Genomic DNA, 13,710 nt, shown 5'->3' with positions numbered 1-13,710 from the left:
TACACACTGAGTAGTGAAATAAGAAAACGCATTTCTGAGAACATACTCCAATGAAATAGAGCAAGTGAATCTTCCCATTGCTACTGCGTTCCCAAAGCAGTATTTTTGCTTCGTTCTTCAAATGTATGTTTTCAGTTTCATATTTCATAATTGTACTAAAGTTATTCTCTTTGTGTAGAAACAATAAGTGCTGCAGCATAATATAATAATGAACCTTACTATGAAAATAGGTCAATAGTAGGGCACCATTTTCCTGAATGCAAAATAGATATACAGAGTCATTTAGATCCAGACGGACATTCTGTTAGTCTGCCGGGGGTGGAAAGGGTTCAAGGCATGGCCTGCAACCCTTGTGGAGGCCCACATGCTTTCGTTTCAGAGCTCAGACTGCCTGTGGGATCCTCTTAGCTGTGAAGGGAGCAGCTATGACCCTTTATCCAGCATGGAAGGCTTGCCTAGGAGACACCATGTTTACAGTGCCGGCTCAACAGAACTTTTTGTAAAGTGGAGACAAACTTCTAAAGTAGGAGTTTATTTTCTCTAGATAAACATAATGGCCCAAAGCACAGGGAAATGTCTCCCTGTGTGTGGGTGCCATTCTGCATTTTCCCTGTCCATGTCCGCCATGCATCACATGAAGCACCCAGCGGCACTGTGACAGATAGACGGCTTGTTTAGGATTTTCCGTCAGCAGGACTAGAGGAGGCCCTACTGGTGGTAACTCAGCGGATCCCTGAGCTCCAAATGGGGAGGAAAAAACACAGCTTTGGCTAGATAGGAGGACCGCCAGTTAATGGTGTTCCAACTGCTCTACCAAACCCTAAATGAGGCTAAAAGTCTACTATGACAGGTCATCAGCGGTCAGCAGACAGGAAAACCCCAGTAGGGAAGTCTCCAGCAGTACTTGATTTATGAATTTAAGGGCAACCAAGTTCAATCCCTATGCCAATCTTCGGTCTGTGTGTCCTTGAACATCCCTACCTACCCTCCTTTAACCACATCGCTGCGGCGGCTACTCCGCCGCAGCGCTAAGGGGGCGCGGCGGCCGCATGCTGGTGACGGAACCGCTCCGTCATCAGCCGCGGTTGGGCTGTGCTCATGACGGAGCGGTTCCGTCATGGTCCCGCCCGCTCAATAGAACGCCCAGCGCAGGCGCGGCGGCCGGGCCATGACGGAACCGCTCCGTCATCAGCACAGCGCCACCGCAGCTGATGACGGAGCGGTTCCGTCATCAGCATAGAAAGGGTTAATGTCTAACACAATCTTATGTGTATTGTATAATTCACTCGAAAGCATGTCTAATGAAATCCAAACTGACTGAAAAGGTTGTCAATAACCAACTTACCAACTTCCTGGAGAAGAATAGCGTTCTCCACCCTAATCAGTCGGGATTTCGGTCAGAACATTCTACCGAATCTGCCCTACTATTTACCGCTGAAACATTAAGGGCAGCAATGGATCAGGAAAACAAGGCTGTCCTTATTCTATTAGACCTGTCGGCAGCCTTTGATACGGTTTCACATACCATCTTAGTGGACCGTCTGGCTGCCGCAGGGATAGGTGGACAGGCTTTGGCGTGGTGTAGGAACTTCCTTACCAACAGACGCCAAATAACAGTGCTTGGCCCATATCAATCTGAGGTAAAAGAAGTCAGGTCAGGGGTTCCTCAGGGCTCTAGTCTGAGCCCTGTCCTTTTCAATCTTTACATGGTGCCCCTGATGAAGCTGATTATGTCATTCAATATCAGCTCTATCTCATATGCTGACGATACCCAATTGATACTGGAGTTGGATAGGGAGCGGCCTGGTGCCGAGGAAGAGCTAAAGGACTGTCTTACAGCAATCTTTAAGTGGATGACCACCAATCATTTAAAATGCAACACCGGAAAAACTGAAATCCTTCCTGTAGGCAAGAATAATCTTTTTTCCCCAATAGCTTGCTGGCCAGCAGAGGCTGAAGTGCCCCCTAATACTATCACATCTGCCCGCAATTTAGGCATTAAATTTGACCACCAGTTGTCTTTTAAACCCCAGGCCGTGGCAGTAGCAGGTATGTGCTTTCAGATCATCAAAGCACTAAGGAAGTTTTTCGATCTTCTTCCATTACCAGCGAGGAAAACTGTCGCACTGGCCTTAATCAGCTCTAGGCTAGACTATTGCAATGGACTCTATGCTGGAGCAAATAAATCTGTTCTCCACAAATTGCAAATGGTCCAAAATGCGACAGCCCGCCTGGTACTGCGCCTGCCTCGTAGGTCATCGGCCTCTGCAGCCTTAAACACCCTTCATTGGCTGCCAATAGGAAAAAGAATTCTGTTCAAAATTCTTTTAATCACCTTTAGGGCATTCCATCAACGTGGCCCAACCTATTTATATAATGGGTTTAAAAGACATCAACCAACTCGCTGTCTGAGATCTGCCCATCTGAATTTACTCACCCCCCCTCACTTTAAGCTGATTACAAAGGGTGGTAAATCCCTTTTTGCCCTAGGAACAAAGGCCTGGAATAAACTCCCTCCGCAACTGCGATTAATCTCCCAAGAAGCCCCATTCAGAAAAGTACTGAAAACCTGGATTTTTTCCCTGCCTGATTCCACCGTTAGAACCCTAGTGTAATGTGTGTGCAGAAACTTAGTGACATCTTTCTCCCTTCTCACAACTCTTCCATCTGAGTTGTTTGGGCGCCAAGATACTCCTTGGAGTGAAAGTTGCGCGGTAGAAATGTCCCTTACATTACATTACATTACATTACATTACATGAACTAGTTACCATGGATGTATCTAATGGTGATACCCAAATCAAAATATGTGAATCTTTCAGAAGGGGCCAGTGGTACACCCCATTTGTCGACACCACTTTTAACCAAAGCTAAACTGGTCTAAGAGTCAATTGGAAAAGGTTGTTCAGTGATGTCTTATTTGGCAACAGCAAAAAATTATGTCAAATCAATTAACTGCATTTTTGCCCAATCTAACATTTTTCAGAACGTTGTATTTCTGGAGTAGGTTGAAAAGGACTATTATTAATCTAGCAGTCTTTGTCTAGCAAGAAAATTGCATCTAATGTACACTACTTTTGATCTTCCAAAGATATTGATTTGTTTTTGTTCGCGGCATACATCTATTGATAATATCTACTGTAGTAATGGCACAACAACATTAGCACTCTATTTTCCTATCAAACTTTGAATGCACTATTGACACAAATTCCATAGTAATAGAAATAATGAATTTGTACTGACCGGTCTCTGCTTCTCCGAGATGGGAAAGCTGCGTTGCAACCAGCCACTGTGCAGACATGCATCTCTTTTAAGTGGACATTTCGGTAGTGAAGTTTTACGCTGTAGGAACTCTTAAAACTCTTCTTGCACACATAGCAAATTTTGGGATCAGGAGTGGAGCACAAGTCTCCTTCGGGGGAGTATTTGTGTGGGCTTCCATAGTTCAAGGATGAAGCAAAGCTTTCATGAAGAGCTGCCATGCTAGCACCACCGCCATTGAAAAGTCCATATTGGCTCATATAAAACATATCGTATGTGGGATCTGAAAACTCCTCCTTCACTTTTATCCCAGGTGGATGATGAGAGCCAATATGGTTTTCATGCTGGTTACCACTGTTTCTCATTGCTCTATCATGATTTTCCCTATGAATTTGATGATGTTCATCACTTTCCATGGATTCCTCACAATATTTTGGCTCAGAGATGTCTGACTCATTTTCAAAGTCCCTTTCGTGCTCTTGGTCCTCAGATGTCATGCTGTCAGCTCTTATGTTAGTCCGTGAGATGCACCCATGACTATTAGATTTGGAAAAGCCCTTTGCAGATGATCCGGGGCTCATCTCATCTTGTGAATGACTATGGGTGTCGTGGTTAGCATCGTTTGTCAATGCGTCATGTTCATCATCTTCATCAAACTCATCAGCTGTGTCAATTATTTCCTTCTCAATCTTAACGGGCATGCTGGACTTCCTTGGTTTCTTCTTAGGTGCAAGGTCAGAGTTCGATTCATGAGTTGGCATTGACATCACAGTCACTGGTGGGTCTGCTGTAGGTGGGGCTGCCTGCTCCATTGAAACCGGAGCCGGCATGATTGGGCTGGTGGACAGTGAAGTAGGAGAGCTTCCCATCTCTCCAGAACTTAGTAAACTTCTGTAAAAAGGAGGAACAGGCTGTACAGTTTTTAAAGTTGGAAATACCAGCTGGCTAGGGAGAGAATTTTGAAGAAGTGGGTCTAGTGGGGGAGTAGAGAAGCCCATTGGAGGCCGGCCAGGGCTTGATAAGGTTAAGGATGACTTCGTGCTTGCTATGACCGGGGTGGCCGCTCCTGAAGTTGCACGGATTAGGTCTTTGTCTCTATTATTTCTTAACATAGGCATGTGGAGGCGTGGATTGGGGTTAGCACTGTGTCTATTACGACTTCGAAGAGAGCTGAAGACCATGTTGCAGCCGTCAATGGTACATCTGTGTTTGATCTTAAGATGAACTGCATTGTAGTGGATTTTGAGAGTACCTTTGTCATAGAACGTTTTGCCACAGGCATTGCAGAACACCCTACCTTTTCGGGACGAGGAGCCCATCCTCCTCATTCTGTGGATCCGAAAAGAGCTTTTTGTGTGCTCTGGTTTGGATATTTCATTGATGGGTGTACTTGGGTGACGTGGAGATTTATTTCCTGGTTCAGATTTGGGCTCCACGTTTGTAATGCTGGACAAGGCATTTCTGCTAGATGGCTGCTCACTCCGATTATAAGGCATTGGAGACACTTCTGACTCACTGGTCTCCTCAAACTCATTCTGAGTGGAGAGGCTTGCCTCGCGCAGCCTCAGTCCTGGCTGTTCCAGCAAGAGCCCATTGGGTGGGAGGCCAAGCATTGGGGCCGAGACTGGGTTTATATACTGAAATGGAAGCAGGAATGCTAAACTATTGGGCATGTTTTCAAAATGGTGGACGCTAGACGGGTTGCTGTTTTCCAGATGCGTGAGCAAGCTGGGACTTCGGGCGCGGTTGTTGGTTTCGATGAAAGTCCTGATATCGGAGTCCACCTTTGAAGACGGCACTGCCACGGCCTGTCCTTCCTTTTCTTGAATAGCCATCAGCTCTACTATCGACTTGGTCTCTCCAAACCTCAGAAACTGCTGCAGGGTAATGATTTCTTCTTCTCGAGACATGATGGCCCAGCGGTCCAGCACCTTGCCTGCAGCATCCTGGAGGTCACACCAAGACAAACAACAAAGACAAACACAAAAAAAAAATAACTTATTGATTCGGCAAAATTGTACAGTACAACCACAGCAGCCCTGCTGCACAACAGCAAGGGAAAGAAAGCCACATGCAAAGACTGTTAGCCGGCCACTGTGGAAACTTCTCTGCCATGCAAATGCAGTAATTAGATGCGCAGTTAGAAGAACAGATTGAGTTTAATAATGTCAAGGCAAACAAAATGGAGACCGCTGGGGCCCTGTGATGTAAACTACCGTCAGAGCTGCTATTTTAACGCCAGTGATCTATGAACTATGCAGCTGTTTAGCATACATTAGTATGAGAAGTGAGCACGTGCTGTGACTTCCCCGGTAAAGGAAGAGCGCTGCACCTTACCTACAAATTAGCGCCATGACAGAGCTGGAGGAAATAATAAAAAGCATGGGCTGGGTGGTGTTCGCACCTCCAAATTAGGGAGACATTAACTGGAATCACACAGGGGAATGGTACCTTACTTCTAAAACCTGCTGGACTAGTTTAGGGGCGAACAAAAATGGTGCCCTGAAGCTCGGGGTACACTGTCTTAAATGAATGTCTGTGAAGTGTTCTTGGATTATGTTTTTAGGAATAATCTAAATAAAGTCTGGCTCCTCCTACATATTGGAAGGGACAGTGTGGTCTGTGGCACATGCCAGAGACTGTTCTGTATGTGGAGTGATCTCTGGGACGCAGCGTCTGAATGATGACACGCAAAAACATGCACATTAATTCGTTGAATAACAGATAACCGGTAGCATCGAACACCAACATGTGAACACCTACATCTGTAGCCCTCTAGCATGGTGTGAGATTCCTGGCTGCATCACTACCGTTTAACCACGTGTAAGGCTGTTTTCTACCACTTGATCATTCATTTTGTGGCCTCTTTGCTGAAGAACATGCCTCTCAGTGACTGTGTTTCTCAGCCAAAATAAATGAAGAGATACTAGAAACTAAACTCGCAGGCTACCAGACAAATCACCAGAAGGCAATAAATCGTGACTGCTAACAGGGTGGGTCAGAATCGAATTTCCCCCTGAAGATATTTTTTTAGGATTTTTGTGACGCTGCAGGGCCGTAAATAAAACATGCAACCATATTTCACGAGGTCAAACATACAACATTAATGGGCTATAAAAATATGGGTGACATGACGCGACGCGACATAAGACAAAACAATGTAATAAGGATCCTCACCATCTAATCTACATAGTTGCCAAGCGGCCCCATGTGACGTTTGAAACTGTCAGTCATCCCTCACATGTAAGCCAAAAGTATTACATCGCGAGACTTCGCTTTAGTAGTTTCCTACAAACACAGCATGCAAAGTGCTGTCGGCTATACAGCAAGGGAGGGCTCAAGATGTCAAGCAAGCCATGGGTCCAATTGGAAGTTGCCTATTTTGCTGTTGCTAACTGTTTCGGGTAGCAACCAGTAGGGAGAAAGGGATAGTGGAGAGAGTGTCCAAATTAAGCGGGTTAGAGAGTAGTATGGTAGACATGCCAGAATTACATGAGACAAATACTTCTGTAAATGTGACATCCATTATTAGTCAGTTAAATGACTTGTGCACAGAGCAGTTAATGTAGCATGCACAATTCCTTACAAGACATCAACTTCAATATAAGAACACATACAGAGGCAGAAACAAGAATCAAATACGTTTTTGTTGCAAACCAAATTTGTTCCATAAGAATAGCTGCCAACTCATCCATTTCATGGAAGGCAACCCAGAACCAGCCAGTCCTAAGTTGTTCTCGAGTGGCACATTGCCTTTTGGGACTTGTAGGCATATGTAGGTAAAGGGATCTAAAAACCTAGACATGCCAATATGGGAAGTGCTGATTAGCAAAAGACCAGAACTGTATGAAAGTGGTCCATATAACTCATAACCGGTTGTATGGTTCAACGTGTTTTGAACCACGACTGCGTCTTTGCCACGCATGCCTTGACAATGAATTTCATCGCAAAGGCATGATTGCTAAAGGGATATGGGTGGTAAATTGCACACCCACAGCACCCTCTCCTCTGCGCCCTAACACCCCAACTCTGCATTCCACCCCACCCCAGCCCTTAAAACGACCCGACTCCTCACCCTGAGCCCTAAAAATCCGCCCTGCCCAAAAAACGACCCTGACCTCTGCCCGCCCCCCCCTGAACCCAAAACTGACCCGCGCCCCTGAAAACTGCCCCTCCCCCATCTTGAGACCTAAAACCCAGTCCTAGCCCTTAAAACGACCCCAACACCCCACCCTGAGCCCTAAAACCCTGCCAAAAAACACCCTCCATGCCCTGAGCCCTAAAACTGACCCCCCACCCATACCCAACCCCCCCCCTCCAAAACCCGGCACCAGACCCACTTACAAGGCCGCATCCTGGAGCATCCTCTTCCCACCCATCCGCACATCTGGACCGCTGACTGCCTTAACCACGCCTGTGCGTGGTAAGGCAGATGAGTGGTTTAGGCGAGCGTTGTTTCGCTTGCATGGGTGGCTCAGCCCGCGTTTCCCTTCGCGACTAGTTGGAAGCAATGTGCAAAAAAATGAGCCAAGGCCACTAATGCAGACTTGCATTTTGATGTGGATTTGAACTTTGGTAATGTTTACGTTTTATTGCCTTGTAATATCTGTCACTGAAGGATATTATAAGAGCAGCTGTATGTGGGCAGGACATCATAAATGCGTCGAACTCTCGTCTCTTCGACATCTCGCACTCATGGCAAGGGGAGGCTCCGTGGGGAGCGCACATCAGCAATCACCAGAGCCTCCCTTGTTAAATATACATTAAAAAGCATTCCACGCTTTCATTTTTTTACCAGTAAGTATAAGATTTGCCTGGAGGCAGAACCTAGAAGTTCTGTGCTGAAATGTCAAGCAATGGGCCGTAGTAAGTATATATAAATAAATGCATCAGAACCTGAGTAACAGCTCACTTTCTTGGGCCCGTATCCCTTTAGCAGGTTAGGGCACGCTGAAATCCTTTGCAACGATCTAACCATCTGGAGCCAGAGAGCAAGGGGACTGACCATGCAAAGACCGAGCACACTCCTAGCACCTTCCAAGAACCCGGTGATCCAGCAGCACCTGAAGGGTGATCCTGAGGCAGAGCGGTGAGTCCATAGAGGGAGCAGATGCAGCAGGCTTGGAGTGCCAAATTAGAAACAAGCCTAAAAAATGAGCATCTCTAATCACAAGGGAGTGCTTAAATGACGAAATGCTATTTTGTACTCCGATTTGAAGACAAAGATAAAAAGTGACATGGGATTGATGTCCAATTATTAGAATATACAAAGAAGAGGTCTTTATTTATCTTGGCCTGTTGAGTTCATTACTCAAGCAGTAGACATTACCACATTTTAAAATGAATCAGGACAATATAATATCATAAAATAAACATTGTGTTGGAGGATATATACTTCTTGATCGATTGGCATCTGACGTGTTAAGTCAACCATGCACCGGGACGTTATCAAGGCTATTGTGTACGTAATCGACGCGAAGGAATGGGCAAGAGGCTGGAATTATTATTCGGTCCGTTAAAGGATGGAGAGCATCAGTTGAATATCAATGTTATGGGACCAATAAACTGTGGTCTGTTAAAACAGAGCAGTTAAATGGCCACCATTCAGGCTTAATCAGGTGCCCTGTGGTCTAAAAAAATCAGATACTGTTGTGAGTTCGCGTAGTGTGAGTCAAATTAATAGTGGCGGCCCTCTTCGGAGGTGCAGATCAATTCAAGGTACAGCAATAGACTTCAGTAAACCTCTGGTAATTATCAGAGGGCAGTATATAGCATAGTAATGCGTGAATGGCAAGGGGAGCATTGCGATAAGGAGTCTCTCGTTCTAACTCTTGCTTTGGGTAGGTGATATAAAGCCAGTATCGTCTTACGAAAAGTGTCCCTGAATTGAAATTCTGTAATACTGCTCTTAAGAAGGGTCAAGATATTTTGTCAACTGCTTCTTCACTATCCAACGTAAAAGCTCCTCTCAGAGATGCAACAGAACCTGCCTTTTCAATCACGTGGGCAGAAAGCCTCGCGCTATCACTCGAATGTCACTTTGTGTTGGGTGCATGAGTAACAGAGGAGCTTTTTTCCTTAATGTGCTGGCCAATACGTTTGCATACATTTAAACGGTTCACATTCTTAAGCAATATATTCATTTAGTTGGAGTGCCCTTTCCTTCGTTTAGCAGAACTACTGTAGTGGCTTCTGCTGTTATCCCATCAATTTCACTTTCAATAGTAAAGAGCAGAAAGAGGCCCACATGTAGGGTTCTCAAATCCTCCCAGCATTCTCGGTAAAACAGTGATGAAGAGCAACCAAACTAGGACCATCCCATGTTTAACTTCTGGACTTTTTCCTCTCCTCTATGAGTTCAATGGATCTGCTTAGAGCTGTATCGAATTTTTGGATGTGGTGCAGATTAACATCTGAAAGAAATCTACCAAAGAAATTTGAAGATTTGTTTGAGTTGAGGGTGCGTACAATTCTGCATAATATGTTTTCAACATATCAGCAATCTGTTTTTCTTATTTCTTTTACCATTTCAATTGTTCTTAATAAATCCAACTCATGGATGATTTTTTGTTTTGCCCATCACAAAAAAAGCAGCAACACTTTTTACTTAAATGTTTTGAGACAGGTAATGGATATGTAAAGGAGACTTATAGTATAGTAAACATCCCGTTGGAGGCAAAGTGCGGAGGTCAAAAAGATTTGTGGTAGGAGTGTGCATTTCACCCAAATCCCACAATGTGTCCCACTTCTGCCCCTACCTCGCAGCGGCTCACATTATCCACTACTGCCGAAGACAGAGCAGAGTAAATAGCCAGAAAAGTTAATGCTGTAAAGATCCCCACTGTACCCCTGTGTCATGTGATACTGTGATAGAGCTCTTTGGCACGGGGTGGGGTGTTCACGCTCTTGCTCATCAGGGTGAGGATACAATGTTCTTTAAATGTTGAAGAACATCCTGTGTTCCTGCCTTTAATTTTTTCATTTGAGTCGTCGAGGTGTTTCAACAGAATAACTGGAGACCCTCGTAAAGCACAGTGGCTTCAAGGACCCGTCTGGAAATAGACCCGCTATGTGGCTTCATTGACAGTTTTATAAGAAATCAAGGAGTTTAAGTCACTTGGGGGTATGATGCAAACTCCTTAGTGTCAAACACTGCAGAGTAGCAACAGCCTTTCGCTCAGCTGGGAGTGGTTTCAACTGTATGTGTTGCCAGCAGAAGAGTTTGCTTCTTCTTAGAAGTCAGCCATGTTAACAGTGGCTACTTACAAATAATTTGTCCAAGGAAGGGCGAGTACGATTGCCTCTTATAACTCAGCATCCATGACCATGACTGACAGCCACAGGGAGGGAGTTGGGTTCCTTTCTCTTTAGAGCACAATGGAAGCTCTGAACTTCCCCTTCCTCCGATTCTGGGGTGTGCTAGTTCACAAGCACTTCAAAAGCAGAGCTATGCGGCCTGAAGTCTTTCACTATGGGCTGGTTAGTTTATATTGTTTCTTTAATATACACACATTTCCCCCTTCCTTGCCCCTTTGACTCACTGTTTTCTTAATCAAAAAGCGTGATCATGACCTGGACAGGGTCTTCTTCCTGATACAGCCACCCTTAAATCCACCCTCACTAGGACCTGTTTGGACCTGCTTTGCTGTAAGTGCAAAATGTCAAGGCGATCTCTCTCCAGTGTTGTGTAAACTTTGACTATTGTGCTTTGTGGCAGATGAGAGGCATTAACTCTCAGGACCAGTGGTTTCTAACCTTCTGACTTCTGTTGACCCCATGTAATCATTGCTGGAGTCCAGGGAACCCCACTGATCCATTATTGAAATCTAGGGACCCCCACTGAGTCATTACTGGAGGCTGAGGAATCCCAGCTCAAGCAATTTGTATGATTTGAACCTGCAAACAATACGCAAAGATAGACAAACAAGTACTCATCAAAAACACACAAATATAGAAATGGTTAAATCTTTTGTTTAATTAACTAATGGTTAAAAAATGAGCTTTTCCATTTTAGTTGTAAGGTTGGGGCTTTTCTAAATTCAACTGAGGCCAGTCATTGTCCATACTGTATTTTGGTTGATGCATTTGCACTGCTTCCATGATTCAATGCGAGGACATCAATGTAATTTTCAGCCTTCAATTGCCAATTCCTTCACATTTACTTAACGTTTAAAAAATTAGAATTTTACATTTTGCTTCTTTATTTGGATACACGTTATAATCTGTTAATCATTGTTTATTTGCTAAGGAGCCGAGGACCCCATAACAGTTGTTGTGGTGCCCCAAAGGTCCAAGGACCACAGGATAAGATCCACAGCTCTGCGTTACTCTCTATTGGACTGTGAGCTCCTCGTGGTCACTGCCAGATAGATTCGGGTCTGATACCTCTTCTAATGGTACACTCTAATAGTATGGCGAGGGAAAGAGTTGACTGTTTCACACTCTGGCAGTGTTTATTTGATACATCTGTGCATTAACTAGTCCCACCTGCCTGTAATTTCCTTCAGTGAGGATGTCCCTAATGAAGTTACAACTGGAAAGGGGCAGGCGACCCTGACCTAGACAGGCAGCCACCAACACCACACATTTCTGCCTCTACCAATCAGCGCTTTTATGTCACAAACATAAGGTAGAGCCTTCTAAACCCTGAGCAACCAACATAGGCACTCAGCACACTTTTGTAGAAACAGGTCAGTGGCCTGTTTTTGAAGTGACAGAACTCAGTCTTCAAGTGATGGATTTGACCCTTGCTTGCATGCCAGCGGTAAATGTGTGAAACACTCTGCAGTATTAAGTTGCAAAAGGTATCACTGACTCTGCAAAAGCATATTTTATCTGAGGCCACAGGTCCAGCTGTGAGCTCACATTTTCATAGTTAAGATGAACTTTTCATCTACTCAGGTGTTTTTATGTTGGAATGCAGCATTAAGTCAAAAAATGCCCTATGTTCCAGGAGAAGGACAAGTAATGGAAACCAGAGTGGAATTCCTAGGGCAACCAATGGACTTAAATGTTATACCTGGCTTCCATAGAAAGCCTCATTCATTTACATCAGATTCCAAATCTGGTAACTCACTGCTATGACGTAACTAAACTCATTAACCACTGTTGCTACATCGTAGGGGTCTTCCAGTCTGACAGATCTCCCTGACAGCCTGTCCATGCAGCGCTGCTGGTGTGCTTTGACTGAAAGCAGAGCTACTGGCGGGGCAGGAAGGCAGGGAATGTGGTGGGGGTTCCTTAAAGTTGGCAGGCAAGGTATTGTTTTATTTTACATTTAGGACAGGGAAAGTGGCCATGCTTTGTATGCTTCCCCATTACTCCTCTAAACCAGCAATGCAGTTGAAAGCAGGGGCAGAAGGTTTAGGGGCCATACATAACATCAAACTATAGATGGGTCAAAAGTGAATTACGAGGGATGTTTTTCACCTTAGTGTTCTGAGTGACATAATACACTGCTCGAGCTTCGTTTTCATTGTCTCTTTGATGTCACGCTGAACCTCTCAGTGATACTCACCCACAATTAACTGTTACCCATCTATAAATCAATATGTTTTGTGAATCTACAGAGTGGAGCTGTTCCAGGTGGTGGAACAAGCGCAGAAATATGGGGCTATATCGGGTACACCTGCCGTATTGTGATCCGATGCGGATAGAAGGTTACGTGGAGGGTCTTGAAAGTGAAAACTAACAAAACTACCTCTAAGCCTTTAGTCTTCCTCTACTTTGCATTTTATGCATACTCATGCTCAAGTTGATATTTTTACAAGTCACATTCATTATTCAGACATGCTTCCCACTCGTAGGAATTGCTTCACCCCGGCTGCCACACTTGGCTGTCATATGCCTAATGGAATCCATTGTATATGCACAACACGTCATATGAATGCTTCTATACATGGTTCATTGCCATCCCAAATGCTGTGATTACCATTCAAATATGTCTGATCCTTTCCACACAACAATATTCCTTTCTGCACATATGTTTGGTGATGGACTTGCAGGAGGCATTTTTGTACTTTCACGGTTTCAAAACAAGGTCCCAGTATATCTGATCTAATTCAAGCCTCTCATGAAGAGCTCACTACTGGAAACCATGATCTGGCTGGGTGATTGCCTGACCGCATTTCCACATACAATTTTCCTTGCACAAAATACTGATCTCCCGGTATGTTAACAACTGCCCACTCAAAAATGCTCAATCACTCCACTGCATTTCGTATCATTTAGTTCCCTTAGTCCCGTGCTACATTATATTTATTTCTTTTGATTTCAAAGTGTTTTTGGTAGAACACCACAACAACCCCATAGGGTTATTTTGTGCCTGCCACTTACCGTGCTTGGTGTCTAAAACAGCACACGTTCAGACATTTCTTGAAAGCGGAATGATGGTGGTTGCATCTGAGGTGGAGAGGAAGAGTGGCCCAATTGGTGTACACCTAACATAGAAC

The 13,710-nt window shown here is 44.5% G+C and overlaps 1 protein-coding gene across 6 annotated transcripts in view; it reads right to left on the bottom strand.

The window, feature by feature from the left end:
* BNC2 (basonuclin zinc finger protein 2) overlaps positions 1 to 13,710 on the bottom strand; it is a 1,233,205-nt gene that overhangs the window by 59,905 nt on the left and 1,159,590 nt on the right. For all 6 annotated transcript variants that reach the window (XM_078675980.1, XM_078675981.1, XM_078675978.1 and 3 more), the window contains one exon: positions 3,242 to 5,205. In XM_078675980.1, coding sequence (XP_078532106.1) covers positions 3,242 to 5,205 — 1,964 coding nt within the window. The remainder of the gene's footprint in view (positions 1 to 3,241; positions 5,206 to 13,710) is intronic.

The sequence above is a fragment of the Lissotriton helveticus genome, chromosome 2_1 (genome assembly GCF_964261635.1).
Source record: "Lissotriton helveticus chromosome 2_1, aLisHel1.1, whole genome shotgun sequence".
Taxonomy (NCBI): Eukaryota; Metazoa; Chordata; class Amphibia; order Caudata; family Salamandridae; genus Lissotriton; species Lissotriton helveticus.
This window is presented reverse-complemented; position numbering and strand designations above follow the sequence as displayed.